The sequence below is a fragment of the Cetorhinus maximus genome, chromosome 20 (assembly GCF_964194155.1).
Source record: "Cetorhinus maximus chromosome 20, sCetMax3.hap1.1, whole genome shotgun sequence".
Lineage (NCBI taxonomy): Eukaryota > Metazoa > Chordata > Chondrichthyes > Lamniformes > Cetorhinidae > Cetorhinus > Cetorhinus maximus.
This window is the reverse complement of record NC_135898.1, coordinates 88,524,716-88,540,108: the sequence shown is the minus strand read 5'-3', so window position 1 is coordinate 88,540,108 and position 15,393 is coordinate 88,524,716. Positions and strand designations below refer to the sequence as shown.

Here is a 15,393-nt window from a genome sequence, read left to right as displayed (position 1 = left end):
TCTGCGTGTTGTGCATGTGTCTGCGTGGTGTGCGTGTGTGCGTGGTGTGCGTGTGTCTGCGTGGGGTGTGCGTGTGTCTGCGTGGGGTGTGCGTGTGTCTGCGTGGGGTGTGCGTGTGTCTGCGTGGGGTGTGCGTGTGTCTGCGTGGGGTGTGCGTGTGTCTGCGTGGTGTGTGCGTGTGTCTGCGTGGGGTGTGCGTGTGTCTGCGTGGGGTGTGCGTGTGTCTGCGTGGGGTGTGCGTGTGTCTGCGTGGGGTGTGCGTGTGTCTGCGTGGGGTGTGCGTGTGTTTGCGTGGGGTGTGCGTGTGTTTGCGTGGGGTGTGCGTGTGTGTCTGCGTGGGGTGTGCGCGTGTGTCTGCGTGGGGTGTGCGAGTGTGCCTGCGTGGTGTGTGCGAGTGTGCCTGCGTGGTGTGTGCGAGTGTGCCTGCGTGGTGTGTGCGAGTGTGCCTGCGTGGTGTGTGCGAGTGTGCCTGCGTGGTGTGTGCGAGTGTGCCTGCGTGGTGTGTGCGAGTGTGCCTGCGTGGTGTGTGTGTGTGTGTGTGTGTGTCTGCGTGGGGTGTGTGTGTGTGTGTGTGTGTCTGCGTGGGGTGTGTGTGTGTCTGCGTGGGGTGTGTGTCTGCCTGCGTGGGGTGTGTGTGTGTCTGCGTGGGGTGTGTGTGCCTGCGTGGTGTGTGTGCGCCTGCGTGGTGTGTGTGCGTCTGCGTGGCGTGTGTGTGTGTGTGTGTGCGCCTGTGTGGTGTGTGCGAGTGTGTCTGCGTGGTGTGTGTGTCTGCGTGGTGTGTGTGTCTGCGTGGTGTGTGTGTCTGCGTGGTGTGTGTGTCTGCGTGGTGTGTGTGTCTGCGTGGTGTGTGTGTCTGCGTGGTGTGTGTGTCTGCGTGGTGTGTGTGTCTGCGTGGGGTGTGTGTCTGCGTGGGGTGTGTGTGTGTGTGCGCCTGTGTGGTGTGTGCGAGTGTGTCTGCGTGGTGTGTGTGTCTGCGTGGGGTGTGTGTGTGTCTGCGTGGTGTGTGCGCGTGTCTGCGTGGTGTGTGCGCGTGTGCCTTTTTACTTAAGATTTTTGACAACTTTACCTTGCAACATAGTGGCTGGGACTTGCTATCCGTTGAACCATAACATCACAAATACAATTGTCAAATCAATATTCAGTGCAGCTTATGTCCCCAAAGTTTTCAGTTGCCTTTGCAACTTCACTTAATTGTCACCTTTAATTGCACTGATTGAACTTGAACTAATACTAACTGAAATTAAAGGGGAAACTGATCTGAGAATGATATAACAGTACTTGTATGTGCTGTGATGTCAGGCAACAGAGCGTGAATTCATTACACCTCATTGTATGCTGTGTGTGTTTTATAAAAAGTCAACAGTATAATTAAGAATTTCTAAAATTCTGTTACAGTAGCTGCTTAACTCAATGTTCTTGATTTATTTAGTCTTCTGTTCTATTCTTAGTTTTGGTGATGTTGTGCCTTATGGGCATTGCCCTTTACCTAGACCTCTTAATAAAAAAAACTTTTAACATCTGTGACCCAATTTTGAAACTAACACAAATGATGCCAATCTCTGAAATGTATTAAAAAATGTTAAATTCATAAGGACCAAACCTTGACAAAGTGGAAGTGAGGTACCATCTGGACGGTATTGAGCCATAGAGGTCAGAAAGACCCAAGGGCTGATTTTTAGACTCTGCTTATCCAGCTGAACTCAGACGGGCAATACCCTGTTTATGTGATGCTAAAATTTCACAAGTATGGGCGTTTGTTCAACTTGGATGTGATCCCATCCATGGTGGAGCAACCTGTTGACGTTCACTGCCTGGCTTTGCACATGAAGCACTGGAGGCTGCCTCTGAAGCAGTAACCTATCAAAGAGGCCACGTTTTCAGTACAGGAGTGAAGAAAATTAGAAAATATTATTTTTTAAAACTTCCAATCGCTTTAATTGGGCAATAGTGAGATGGGTAATTTAGCGCTTGTCCTAAAACTTGCCAGAGAAGTAGGTAATATTACATGTCTTCTGTTTGAGGTTTGCTATGGTGATATATCGTGTATAATCTATGATCTGTTGATGCTAATTTTATGTAGAAAGTCGGAGTTCTGTTTACCAGAGTTCTCTTGCCTTAATGCATGTAAAATATGTGACTTGTCAAATATTTTTTGACTGTTAATTTTTACTTCTATCTGTTTTTATTTTTACTTCCCCTTTAGTTCCTTTGTCTCTGTCTCGTACCTTTGCTGTCAGCAGGACTGAATCACTGGCTGGATCACCAGGTAAATTTGTACAAATATGTTCTTACTGTGCTTGTTAAAACTGCAATTTGCACACAAATAATTTATTTCAATATTAAAATGAAATCTTTTCAGTATTTGCAAAATACTATTATTGCAAGGGTCCAGTAGGAGCACCTATGTGATATAAAGAATCTTAAAGCTACAATTCAATCATGAGTCCTCAGCAATAGGTCAATCCTTCAGCTTTTACAATTATACCAATGCATAATTTGTCCATGTTTTATATTGATTAAAACATGCACTGACATCCAGAATAATCGGTACTATGGAGGGAAATACCTGCAATGGGCTGAAATTTTCCAGGCCTGCAAAGGTGGCTTTGGAGGCAAGTTGTGAGGAAATTTGGAAAGATGTGCGGTTGGTTGGTTTCCTGCTGCATCCCTGCCTTCAAGCGCTTTTCCTCGAGGCAGACTAGTGGGTTTGATGACAACCCTCCCAGCAGTGGCAGGACTTTATTTAAGGATGGTAATGAGCTACTTATCTTCAATTTTCCAGGCTGCTAAAGATCTCCCCAAGGGTGCACAGGGCCCCCAGTGTGTCAGGAGTCCAAAAATGAATCAGAGGCGGCTTCACAGTGAGAGGTGCAAGCTGCAACTCATTTGAGCATTACATTTATTTATTCAATGGTAATGCCATTTAATGTCATGGGGCGATGGTTAGATTCTCGCTCGTTGGTGATGGTCATTGCCTGGCACTTGGGTGGCGCGAATGTTACTTGCGATTTGTCATCCCAAGCCTGGATATTGTCCAGGTCTTGCTGCATTTGGACATGAACTGCTTCAGTACCTGAGGAATGGCGAATGGTGCTGAACATTGTGGAATCATCAGCGAACATCCCCACTTCTGACCTTATGATGGAAGGAAGGTCGTTTATGAAGCAGCCAAAAACGGTTGGGCCTAGGACACTACCCTGAGGAACTCCTACAATTTTGTCCTAGAACTGAGATGATTGACCTCCAGCAGCCACAACCATCTTCCTTTGTGCTAGGTATGACTCCAACCAGCGGAGAGTTTTCCCTATGATTCCCATTGACTACAGTTTTGCTTGGGCTCCTTGATGCCATACTCAGTCAAGTGCTGCCTTGATGTTAGGAGCAGGCACTCTCACCTCACCTCTGGAGGTCAGCTCTCTTGTCCATGTTTGAACCAAGGCTGTAATGAGGTCAGGAGCTGAATGACCCTGGCGGTACCCAAACTGAGTGTCAATGAGCAGGTTATTGCTAAGCATGTGCCGTTTGATAGCACTGTTGATGACCCTTTTCAGCACTTTACTGATCATTGAGAGTAAACTGATGGGGGCAATAATTGGCCAGGTTGGATTTGTCCTTTTAGTGTACAGGACATACCTGGGCAATTTTCCACATTGCCGGTTAGATGTCAGTGGTGTAGCTGTACTGGAATAGCTTGACTAGGGGCGCGGCAAGTTCTGGAGCGCAAGTCTTCAATACTATTGCCGGAATATTGTCAGGGCTCATTGCCTTTGCAGTATCCATTGCCTTCAGCCGTTTCTTGATATCATGTGAGTGAATCGAATTAGCTGAAGACTGGCGTCTGTGAGGCTGGGGACCTCCGGAGGTTAAATTTATTTGCTGGCAGTAATTCACAAAGGGGATCTATCTGCAGGCAGCAGGCATATACCCTTGTAGCCACCATCGAGACTGATGTCTCTGCTAATGCTAACCCTGCTGCGAAAGCAGATATTTCCCTCCCATTGAAGATGCCACCATGGTGCTGCTGCTATTTATGCTGATGGCCAGGCATTACCCACACTGAAGGTGACCGGCTGCCCTATCCAAGGGCTGTGCTTATTGGCCCTCCCAATGCTGGAACCAGGTCACTTTCTTTAATAGGATGGGTACCCTGGAACTTACTTGATTGCCTCTGGGAAGACTGCGTCCATTGTTCGTCACAGCCATTTATGAGTTCCTGACCTAAAACTCATCTGGACATTGGGTCACAACCCACCCAGGGAAATTCAGCCCAATGAAACTGAGGGACAACTAATGACATGCAGAATAATTGTAGATTTAGCTCAGAGGTACAAGGAAAATTATCAGGTTCCATTGACTTGAATTATAACATGTATTGAACAAAGCGTTTTTTAAAAATTCTTCGGTGTCAAATTTTGTGAATGCTCCTGTGAAGTGCCTTGGGACATTATGCTACCTTTAAATCCATTCTACAAAGGCAAGTTGTTGTTTTAATTATAGTGTAAAGATTAGATGTGGTGATTAACTGTAACCATTTTATTGTGTATTTCATACCAGGAGCAGGTTAACTAATACAATAGGGAGGATTCCTTGCCTGACTGTTTTAGGTATCTTAACATTGGAACAACATCTTTCCCATCTCACAGTTTAAGGATGTATTTACATTACCAATTTAGCATTGGTGAAAAATGTTTAACTGGCAGTGTAAATATGGAGTCAAGACCTGGGCCTGACCTAACTCCAGAGCAAAATATACTGTTCTTCCTGGAAATGGGTTCCTTTTGACAACACACAGCATGTAAATTCCGTGCAATGTTAAATCTAGTATACAAAATACACAAATGACTTATTGGATTCCTAGGCACTTTGTACACCTACCTAGTGCTAATGGAAATGTTGAGAGTTGTTCATCTTTAGATCTGCCCATGATTCTATCCAAGCATATGCACAACTTTCATGGGCTAGACTGCAGTAAAGACTACACTTTTATGTGTCTAATTCCCTGACCTGCAAGCATGAATCATTTCCATTGAGTTTCTAACTTATGCATCCATATCTATTCTATTGTGTGAAAGTACCTTCGCAATCAGTATTGTACTATATTTAAGGCAACACTTTTCCAGAGATTAGTTTTCTGCAGAATTTGAAATCTGAAATATGTTGAAGTATATCCTCTTCTCCATGGCTGCTGATTATACTCGTCCTCTATGCTTTCCCATCAACTTTGCATAATTTATTGCAAAATGAAATCAAAGAACAATATAGTAGTGCTAGAAGTGGCAGTGTTTTTATTTGATTGTTGAAGTTCAAATGTTTGCATTGGCAGTCTTCTCATTTAGAGTATGTACAGCATAGGAACAGAAGTAGGTCATTTTACCAACCCCCCACCCCCCGGAACCTGTTTCAGATCTGGTGTTCGGTCGACTTGAAACAACTTTGTTCCTCTAAGCACGCAATAGCTAGTATTTTTGGAGACTAGGTTTAAGGAACCATTGCGGAATTCAAGGCAAACCAGCTGGCCATGAAGCTCATTTCTGATCCAATCTCCAGATTTACCCATATTTACAAATCAATAAGATTTTCTGAAGAAGGACCTCATTCAGAAGAGAGTTACCTCTGTTTCACCTTTAGATTTCGATCATTGTGACTTCACAAGAAAAACTGAGCAGTGCCATTGCCCCAGTTGCACAATGAATGCCAGACTACCATGTTTATTCCTCCAGGGCAGCCTGTTTAACTGAGAACTAACTCACTGGATTTTCTTCTTGTATCAAGTTGTTAGAGAATAATGCCTTAATCAAGAAGTATACCAATAGAATCCACCGTTTGCTTCAAAGGATTTATCCTGTATTTCCAAAGAATATTGTTATTAATTGGGATAGTGATCAATCCACTGCAACTAGAAGTGCTGTTGTAATATTTTTTGCACTCCTCTGTTAATGAGGTGTTTTGGTGGAAAAGGTATAGTGGTAAGTCTTATCTACATGACTTGTTTTATCCAAGAGAAAAAGGTTGTTTTTAAACTTGAGTACTGTACTCTGAAATTGAAAAATTCCCAAGTTGGTCATGTTTTCCACAATTATATCATGTGTCATGAGAACTACCCTGAGTCATCAACATTATGGATAACTAATCTCAGTAATCTTTACTGCAGCAATGGCAAAATATTGCAATGAAGAGTTATTTGCTCTTACTCTTCCTTTTTCTCTTTCCAGCTACAGTTCTCAAATAGGATAAAACCAGCCTTTCTTAGTCGAAAATAGTGGGAATGCCTGAAATTGTTATGATCAAGTTCTCGGTCTCTGAGAACTTTAAAATATTTTAAACATGCTAATTTTATTCATGAAAAATTAAGTTGTGCATTTTCAGAGTATTTCAGATGATTGTGACTGGAATTTGACATAGGATGACATGTGGAGTGGCTGCTCCATATATGGGATGGAAAGACTGTTTGTTTTCCAATCCTGTAATAACATTTCCACTTACAAGATTCACATTTTTCATTGTTAACCCCTACAATACTAGCAGCTTCAATAAATTCTGTGTTCCTTCAGTTGGCCACTGTAATATTTCAGCTATATTTTAACAACATACGATGAATCAGTAATGAAGTACATTTTAAAAATTTTAGTGAACTAATGCTGAGACAGTGGGTTGAATAATACGCGGTGAAAATGAGCTTGTACTGCACCCACTCCAATGTATTATTAGACACGATGATGTCGGGTTGAGTTTCCAATATCACGCTGGAATGTGATAATGTGGCAGGTGGGCAGGCCTGGAAATTGGGAGCCCGCCCACATTATTCCAATTGATTTAAATTGTTTTGTTAAGCTAATTAAAATGACAATTGATTGTAATATTGCATGCTGGAAGCAATAAAATGTTTAGTGTGTGAATCACACCATATGGGGATCTCTTTTTAAAAAAAGATTGCATGGGTGGGTTAAAAGTCACCAGCTGGGTCCTCAGTTTGGCCACAGCACTTCAGTCTGCTGTCAGTGCTGCTATCATTTGCTATTAGAAGCTGTGTTTCTAGGGGTTACCTTTGCTGTTTTGAGGCTTCGTGTTTAGCCTTCCAAAAAGTGCATTTAGACCCACAACTGCTCCTCAGCTTGTTCGGTTGTAAAAACTTGAGGATAGTGGTCTCTGTGGGAGACACGTCCTCCAGTGTGGAGGAGAGGGGGAGGACGAGGAGGAAGAAGGCAGCCAGAACTTCAGGGGCAGGATGCACAGGTGGTGGATGAGGAGCAAGTCTGATGGAGGCAGTATGTTGCAACAATGGAGGCACAGAGCAAGGAATTATGCTGTCAATTGAGCATATAGGTAGAGAATGAGTTAACTTCAAATGTCAGAGACACAGTGCCAGAGGAGACTCAGGCTCTTCAGAGCCACAGTGACCTCTCTCGGAGATGCTGGCAGGTGAGATAGTTTAAACTGCGTGGGTGTTCACCCACTGCCAGTAGCTGTAAAGGTGACTCTTGTGCTGAATTTCTCTGCCACTGGATCCTTTCAGGCTGCCTGTGGAGACCTTGGTGGCATTATGCAGCCTGCTGCACACCACTGCATTAAGATCTTTACAGATGCAATGTTCTGAAGGGAAGGGCATTACATTGCATTTTCAGTGGACTGCTACAGCCAGCTTGAACGAGCTGTGCTTTGCAGTGATTACAGCTTTCCCCAGGGTCAGGGAGCAATAGACTGCACTCATATCATCATAAAGGCTTCAGCAGACCAACCCTGTGCATTCATTAACAGGAAAGGCTATCACTCCTTAAATGTCCAGTTGGTACGTGACCACAATTGAAGAATTATGCAGTTATGTGCTAAGACTCCTAGATTCTCTGAAACGCCCAGATGGCAGATATGTTTAATGGACCTGATGCATTGGATGGTTGGCTTTTGGGTGACGAGGCTTACCCTTTGAAGAGATGCTTCATGACGCCTGTGAGGGCCACTAGAGTCAGCACCACCAGTGCCATTATCGAGTCGACAATTGGACTACTAAAGATGAGGTTCCGATGCCTGGATAGATCAGGAAGAGCATTGCAAGGCGCGCCGGCCAGAGTTTCACAGAGTCGTTGTGTGCTGCCCCCTGCATAACCTTGCCATTCAGAGAGGGGATGCTCTGGAGGAAGAGGAGATGCTAGATAGTGGACATTCCTCTGATGAAGTTGAAGAGGTGGTGAGGGAAAATCCCCAATGGAGAGGTGCAAGGGCCTGCACAGGAGTGCATGGATGGCCTTAATAAGACAAGTTCCAATTGGTCAAGCATTCTTGGCTCCTGAGATGCATGTACTGTGTATATCGCAGCGGCATTCCATCTAGACTGCGAGCTTACGAAGAATGTCCTGACAGCACGTTCACCACCTTGATTCCTTAGGCATTGTTGCAACTTGACCAACATTCACTACTGGCAATTCATGAATTTTTTTTCTCCATACATTTCCTAAAGCGCTTACTGGTAAACTGAATCTCTGCATGAAGGATAATACATTGAAGGTTTATTAACATATTGGCAATGGCCCATCCAATAAGTTCTACAAAACTCACCCATGTGACTTTTGTGACTAGTGTGGAGCTTTCTTAATTATTTTCCGTGTGCTGCAGTGTAGTACTCCCCACGCCACCTCCAGTCCTGTTTCTTTCACTGACATTGTGGGTCTACATTTCCCAAAATGAGGTGTGACGTTGCTATGGTATGTATTCTCAGGCACCTTAACTTCAACAGACATCCAAGCTCTAGTGAAGAATGCGTACTCAGCACGATGGTTGGCAGCCGACACGCTGTGCATCTTCCTCAAGTCTAAGGCGAGCACTGCTGCGCCGCCCTGACCCCAGAACCACCACAACACCTTCACAGACGTCAGGGCTGTGGGCAGTGACAGTGGTGCAAAATGCTGCCTTGGACTTCAGAGGTACACTCAAGGCTCGAGTATTATTGAGCATTTCCTATACCTTCCTTGCACACTAATACATAGAGTGAGGACTTACTCACCCCTTCAGATTTCAAAAGGTCATTTAGCTTCTTCCTGCATTGTCTTCAATTTCGAGGCACCACACCAACGCTGCTGACCTCCACAGCCACCTCCGCCCAGGCATGTCAATTTTTAAGGGAGGTCTCCACTTCCCGTCAACTGACTTCAGGACTTCATGCCTGGTGAGCATAACCTGGAGGAGGGTGCGGAGGGAGTCATCATTGAAATGTGAGACAGTTCTGGACCTTCTTCCCTGCCTCTCCCCTCGCTCCCTTGTATCGACCGTCTCTGAAGGAAAACATGCTAGAACAAGCAACTGCTCAATTTTCCAATCCCAACATTATGTAGATGATCAGAATTCATGCCATGTGTTTTCACTGGCAAAAAAACTTAACTCTCAAGCCTCTGCAGAATTTGACATGTTTTTCAGAATGATAACATTTACCTCGGATAATGCCTGATAATCTTGCTAAAAACAAAAACTTCCTCCTGGCCTGGAACTTCAGAAAAGCGCTGGGTCACCTAACATTGCCCCATGCCAGGTGCCCCTTTAAATGAGTGACTGTGACCACCACCTGGGTCACGGCCTTCGATTTCGACCACCAGACATCCCACCTTCCATTTCCAACCGGGCAAGCGAACGATAATCCAGCAACGTCACGGGCTGAAAATCCACCCTGCAGCCATTAATTGGTTTATTGCTATTTTATGCAGCGTGCTACGATGGCTGGGGTGGGAGTCGTCAATCCATCCACTTCCAGGGGTGAGCCCCATCTGCTGAAACACGCAGTATTATTCAGCCCAGTGTCAATAAAATTCAGAAACAGAAATAAAAACATTTTCCTGTATTATCTCTATCTTGTATTGTTGCATGTTCGCTCTTGCCCTCACCTCTGCCCATTACCTGTTATCTACCTCTCTATATGTGTGTTGCTTCTTCATACATGCTCTCTCTCTTCCTCTCATGCTCTCTTGCTTTTTCTTTCTTGCTCATTTTCTCTCTGTCTTTCCCACCCTCCTCCATCATTGCTCCCCTATTTTTTTTCTCTGGGCTCTTTGCTTTTCCTAACACACTCACTCCTCATTCATTCTTTCTTGTCTTTTTCTTGGGGAATAGCTCTCATCTTCCCAAAATTTTTGTCAATGTTCATAAATAAAACAAAAACCCTCTTATTGCTGTTGTCCTTTTAACCAAATGTTGTGTTCTTTGATGGTCCTTCTATCCAGGCATGATATTTGTTTATTAGCCAGACTGCAGTCATACTCTGCTTTATTAATTCTACAGATTTAAAGTGATTTGTAAAAGAAGCAAATGTGACGAGAAAAAACATTTTCATACAGTGAGTGATTCGGGTCTGGAAGTGTGGTGGAGGCAGGTTCAATCGAGGCATTCAAGAGGACATTAGATGATTATTTGAATAGAAACAATGTGCAAGGGTACAGGGAAAAGGCAGGGCAATGGCACTTGGTCATAATGCTCATTTGGATAGCCGGTGCAGACATGATGGGCTGAATGGCCTCCTGTGCCGTTAAGACTCTGTGATTCTATGACCTAAACAGGTTACATGGCATGGTGTTCCAACTGTGGTCTCGAGAGTCTAACACATGAATGACTTATGTCAGTGGTACATCGTCATCTAGCCCATTCATTAACATACCTCATCAGTTTACCCTTTATACCATGTGTTGAACTCCCTAATCTCTTTCCTTCCCTATTTTAGTATGTGGCTCGAATAATCTAAGCATATTACCCTTGAAGCAAAAGCAAAATACTGCAGATGCTGGATATCTGAAATTACAGAAAATGCTGGAAACACTCCACAGATCTGGTAGAATCTGTAGAGAAGGAAATCAGTTAATGTTTCGAGTCGATGACCTTTGACTCAGTTCTCATGAAAGGTCACTGACCTGAAATGTTAATTCTGTTTCCCTCTCCACAGATGCTGCCAGGCCGGCTGAATATTTCCAGCATTTTCTGGGCTTATTTCATATTGCCACCTACTTTCTAAACTTCCTTTGCCAAGATTTGTTTTACTTTCCCACACGGTTGGCTACCACCTGGTGCAAAAATCTTTGAAGGTGCAAGAGAGGCTAAAAAAAAGCATCAGTAAAGCATTTGGCGTTCTGGGTTTGAGGCAGAGAGTACAAAGGCATTGCACGGATACGAGGAAAGAGCAAGGAAGTGGGATTAAATGGGTTGCTTTTCAAATGGGCTAGCACAGATTCAATGGGGAGAACAGCCTCCTCCTTTGCAGTACGAATCTGTGATTCTGTAAAAGTGCTCTTGACTCAAATAGATGTGATGTGAAGAATACAGTTACATCAAAAGAAATAGGCCCGAATCTTCCAAGGAGCAGCAGTCACCATCGGATTGCCATTCTGCTTAAAAACCCCCCACCCCCCGACTCGATGCGGCTTCGTGTTTCTTCCAGGGCCTTCCAAGACCGGCTTTCCCAGAAATGTGGAGCACAGTATCCCCTGGAGAGCAAGGTCGCAGCAGAATAGAGGCAGGGTAAGGGGAGGAAAGTCAGCACATGCCCCCTTTTTTACAGCGCTAGTTTAAAAATCCAGTTTGAATGTTACAATCACAGAGCAGAAGAGGCCCTTCGAGTCTGCACCGACATGTGCGAAACACCTGACCTACCTACCTAATCCCATTTACCAGCACTTGGCCCATAGCCTTGAATGTTATGACGTGCCAAGTGCTCATCCAGGTACTTTTTAAAGGATGTGAGGCAACCCGCCTCCACCACCCTCTCAGGCAGCGCATTCCAGACCGTCACCACCCTCTGGGTAAAAAAGTTTTTCTTCACATCCCCCCTAAACCTCCTACCCCTCACCTTGAACTTGTGTCCCCTTGTGACTGACCCTTCAACTAAGAGGAACAGCTGCTCCCTATCCACCCTGTCCATGCCCCTCATAATCTTGTACACCTCCATCAGGTCGCCCCTCAGTCTTCTCTGCTCCAATGAAAACAACACAAGTCTACCCAACCTCTCTTCATAACTTAAATGTTTCATCCCAGGCAACATCCTGGTGAATCTCCTCTGCAACCCCTCCAGTGCAATCACATCCTTCCTATAATGTGGCGACCAGAACTGCACACAGTACTCCAGCTGTGGCCTCACCAAGGTTCTGTACAACTCCAACATGACCTCCCTACTTTTGTAATCTATGCCTCGGTTGATAAAGGCAAGTGTCCCATATGCCTTTTTCACCACCCCACTGATGTGCCCCTCTACCTTCAGAGATCTATGGACACACTCACCAAGGTCCCTTTGTTCCTCAGAGCTTCCTAGTGCCATGCCATTCATTGAATACTTCCTTGTCAAATTACCCCTTCCAAAGTGTATCACCTCACACTTTGCAGGGTTAAATTCCATCTGCCACTTATATGCCCATTTGACCATCCCGTCTATATCTTCCTATAGCCCAAGACACTCAACCTCACTGTTAACCACCCGGCCAATCTTTGTGTCATCCGCAAACTTACCAATCCTACTCCCCATATAGTCATCTATGTCGTTTATATAAATGATGAATAATAGGGGACCCAGCACAGATCCCTGTGGTATGCCACTGGTTAGTGGGTGAGTGAATGTTAATGAATGCGTGGGTGGGTGGGTGAGTGAGTAAGGCAGGTGGGGGGGTCATCAGAGGATTAGGGTGGGGAGGCTAGTCAGGGTGTCAATGGGAGTGATTGGGGTGTCGGCTCTGCAGTTACCAGGAGTTAGACTAGGTTTTAATTTGTCTAACGTTTCCTGCATAACTATTCAGGTGAGTACCATGGAACTGTGACTCTAGTTCAGTGTTGGAGACATTCACGGAGGGTCCTGGGGAGCAGGGGAATTGACCATTGGAAGTACAAACTTTCTGGACAATTCCCACGGAGGTCAGCATGTCAGGACTTCCACAGTGTCTTGATGCGCATCTTTGGTTGTATGTCTGGTCTCCGTTGATTGGGGACCGGAAGATTTGACCCCTTATCAGAAGATGTGATATGTTACCAAATCAATAAATTAAATCATTAATTCAGTTCTTGTTGAGTATTTGACTGTAGGGACCATTGTAATTGATCAGTCAGCATACAATGAAAAGGATATTAATATTGAGGTTTAAACATTAGACACATCTCCCTATAGCCCATATAAGGATTGAAACAGTTGTTTGAAAATTGTTACTGATTGTTTGCCCATTAGAAAGCAATGTAATGGGATAAAGGTCACCCTAGTTACCCAAATAATTTAGGCATCTTAAAAATGCATTGAATGTAATCATGACAAACAGGGACTTGATGAATGTATAAAGACTGACGATTCTATGGCCATTTGTGTATGAGGTCATGTAATGTCATGTGAAAAATGTTGTGTGACACTAAACAAAATCTCATGTGGTATCAGCAAGGACTTCATCTTGCAAGAATTCAGAGCTGAAATACTACACCCAAAACATTTTTAAAAAACCCTTTTCCTGTTCTCAATGTAATCCCGTTTTGCAAATTGCTATGACTCAGCACTCCTGATCATGCAGGATGGTTATAAATTCAGACACAGAAAGACACCTTTTTCATTGTTTACAGACCCATGTTTAGTTGTCATCATGGTATTTCAATTTAAAATTCCAAAATAGAGGCTTATAGCAGAGAAGGTGATGATTCAGTGCTTGTGCTGGCTAATTGTGACTAGCTTGGGACATCTCCAGAAGAGGTTTCACATCTAGGTATAAAATAGTCCATCCCCAGAAACTGTTAGGACAAGTCGAGGACATTTTGGAATAGGGATGCCTTTAAGCAGGTGTGTAAAACAGAATCACAGAAAAGAGGCTATTCAGCCCATCTTGTTCATGCTGACTCTCTGCAAGAGAAACTTAGCTAGTTCAAAACCCTGTTCATTCCCTGTAGCCCTACTTTTTTTTTTCTCTCTGCAAGTGCTTATCTAATTTGCTTTTGCAAACCATGATTGAATCTGCCTCCAACAGGCAGTGAATTCTAGATCCTATTAACTCGCTGCATAAAAAAACTTTCTCCTCCTTGCCATTGCTATTCACCTTACTTTGGTATCCTCTCATTCTCACCCTTTTACCAATGAGAACAGTGTCTCTCTATCCACTCTGTCTAGACCCCTCATGATTTTGAACACATCTATTAAATCTCCCTTAACCTTCTCTTTTCTAGGGAACACAACCCCAGCTTTTCCAATCTATCCACATTACTAAAGTCCCTCACCCCAGGAACCATTCTCATAAATCTTTTTTTGTCCTCTATAAAGCCTTTACATCCTTCCCAAAGTGTGGTGTCCAGAATTATTCACAGTCCTTCAGTTGAGGCTGAACCAGAATTTTATAAAGGCATAGCTCCTTGTTTTTGTACCACTTCCTCACCTGCCCTGCTAATGCAACAATTCGTGCACATATACCCCCAGATCTCTGTTTGTGCACCACCTTTAGAATTGGACCCTTTAGTTTATTTTGTCTTTCCTTAGTTTTTCCTAAGAATACTTACCACTTCATACTTAATCTGTGTTAAACCTCAACTGCCACGTGTCGACCATTCGACCATCCTTGAAGTATATCGCTATCCTCCTCACAGTTCACAATATGTTGAAAGTTTGAAATTTTGCCTTGTACACCCCTGTCCAAGTTATTAATATATGCATGTGTATGTATGTGGGTGGATAAGCATCAGTCCAAAAATCAAACATTCACCACTATGCCTGTTTCTTGTCACTCAGCCAACATCGTATCAATATTTCCACTTTCCCTTTTATTTCATAGGCTTCAGCTATGCTGGCAACATTATTATGTGGCACTTTATCAAATGCCTCTTGGAAGTCCATATATATCATGCCAACCACATTACCCATATCAGTCACCTCTATTGCCTCATCAAAAAATTCAATCGAGCAATCAAGTTAGTTGCCCAGTGAAATAAAAATAAAAACGGAACTAGGGGACGCAGTTTAAAAATAAGGGGTCTCAAATTTACAACGGAAATGAGAGGGGAAATTTTTTTCTGAGGGTTGAGAGTCTGGGGAACTCTTCCCCTGAGAGTGGTAGAGGCAGGGTCATTGAATATTTTTAAGACAGAGGTAGACAGGTTCTTGACTAACTGACAACTAAACATGGATCTGCTGTAAACAATGAAAAAGGTGTCTTGCTGTGTCTGAATTTATAGATAACCATTCTGCACGATCAGGAGTGCTAAGTCACAGCAATTTATGCAACAGGATTACATTGAGAAGAGGAAAAGGCTCTTTTTAAATGCTTCAGGTGCAGTATTTCAATCAAAGGATTTAGGGGTAGGCAGGATAGTGGCATTGAGGCCACAATCAAATCAGCCATGGTTGTATTGAATAGCCAAGCAGGCTCAAGGGACCAAATGGCCTACCCCTGCTCCTAATTCGTATGTTCATATGTATGT

General features: G+C 43.8%; 1 protein-coding gene across 2 annotated transcripts in view; it reads left to right on the top strand.

The window, feature by feature from the left end:
• LOC144694569 (metal transporter CNNM2-like) overlaps positions 1-15,393 on the top strand; it is a 203,685-nt gene that overhangs the window by 170,882 nt on the left and 17,410 nt on the right. For both annotated transcript variants that reach the window (XM_078565144.1, XM_078565143.1), the window contains one exon: positions 2,204-2,266. In XM_078565144.1, the coding sequence (XP_078421270.1) occupies positions 2,204-2,266 (63 nt within the window). The remainder of the gene's footprint in view (positions 1-2,203; positions 2,267-15,393) is intronic.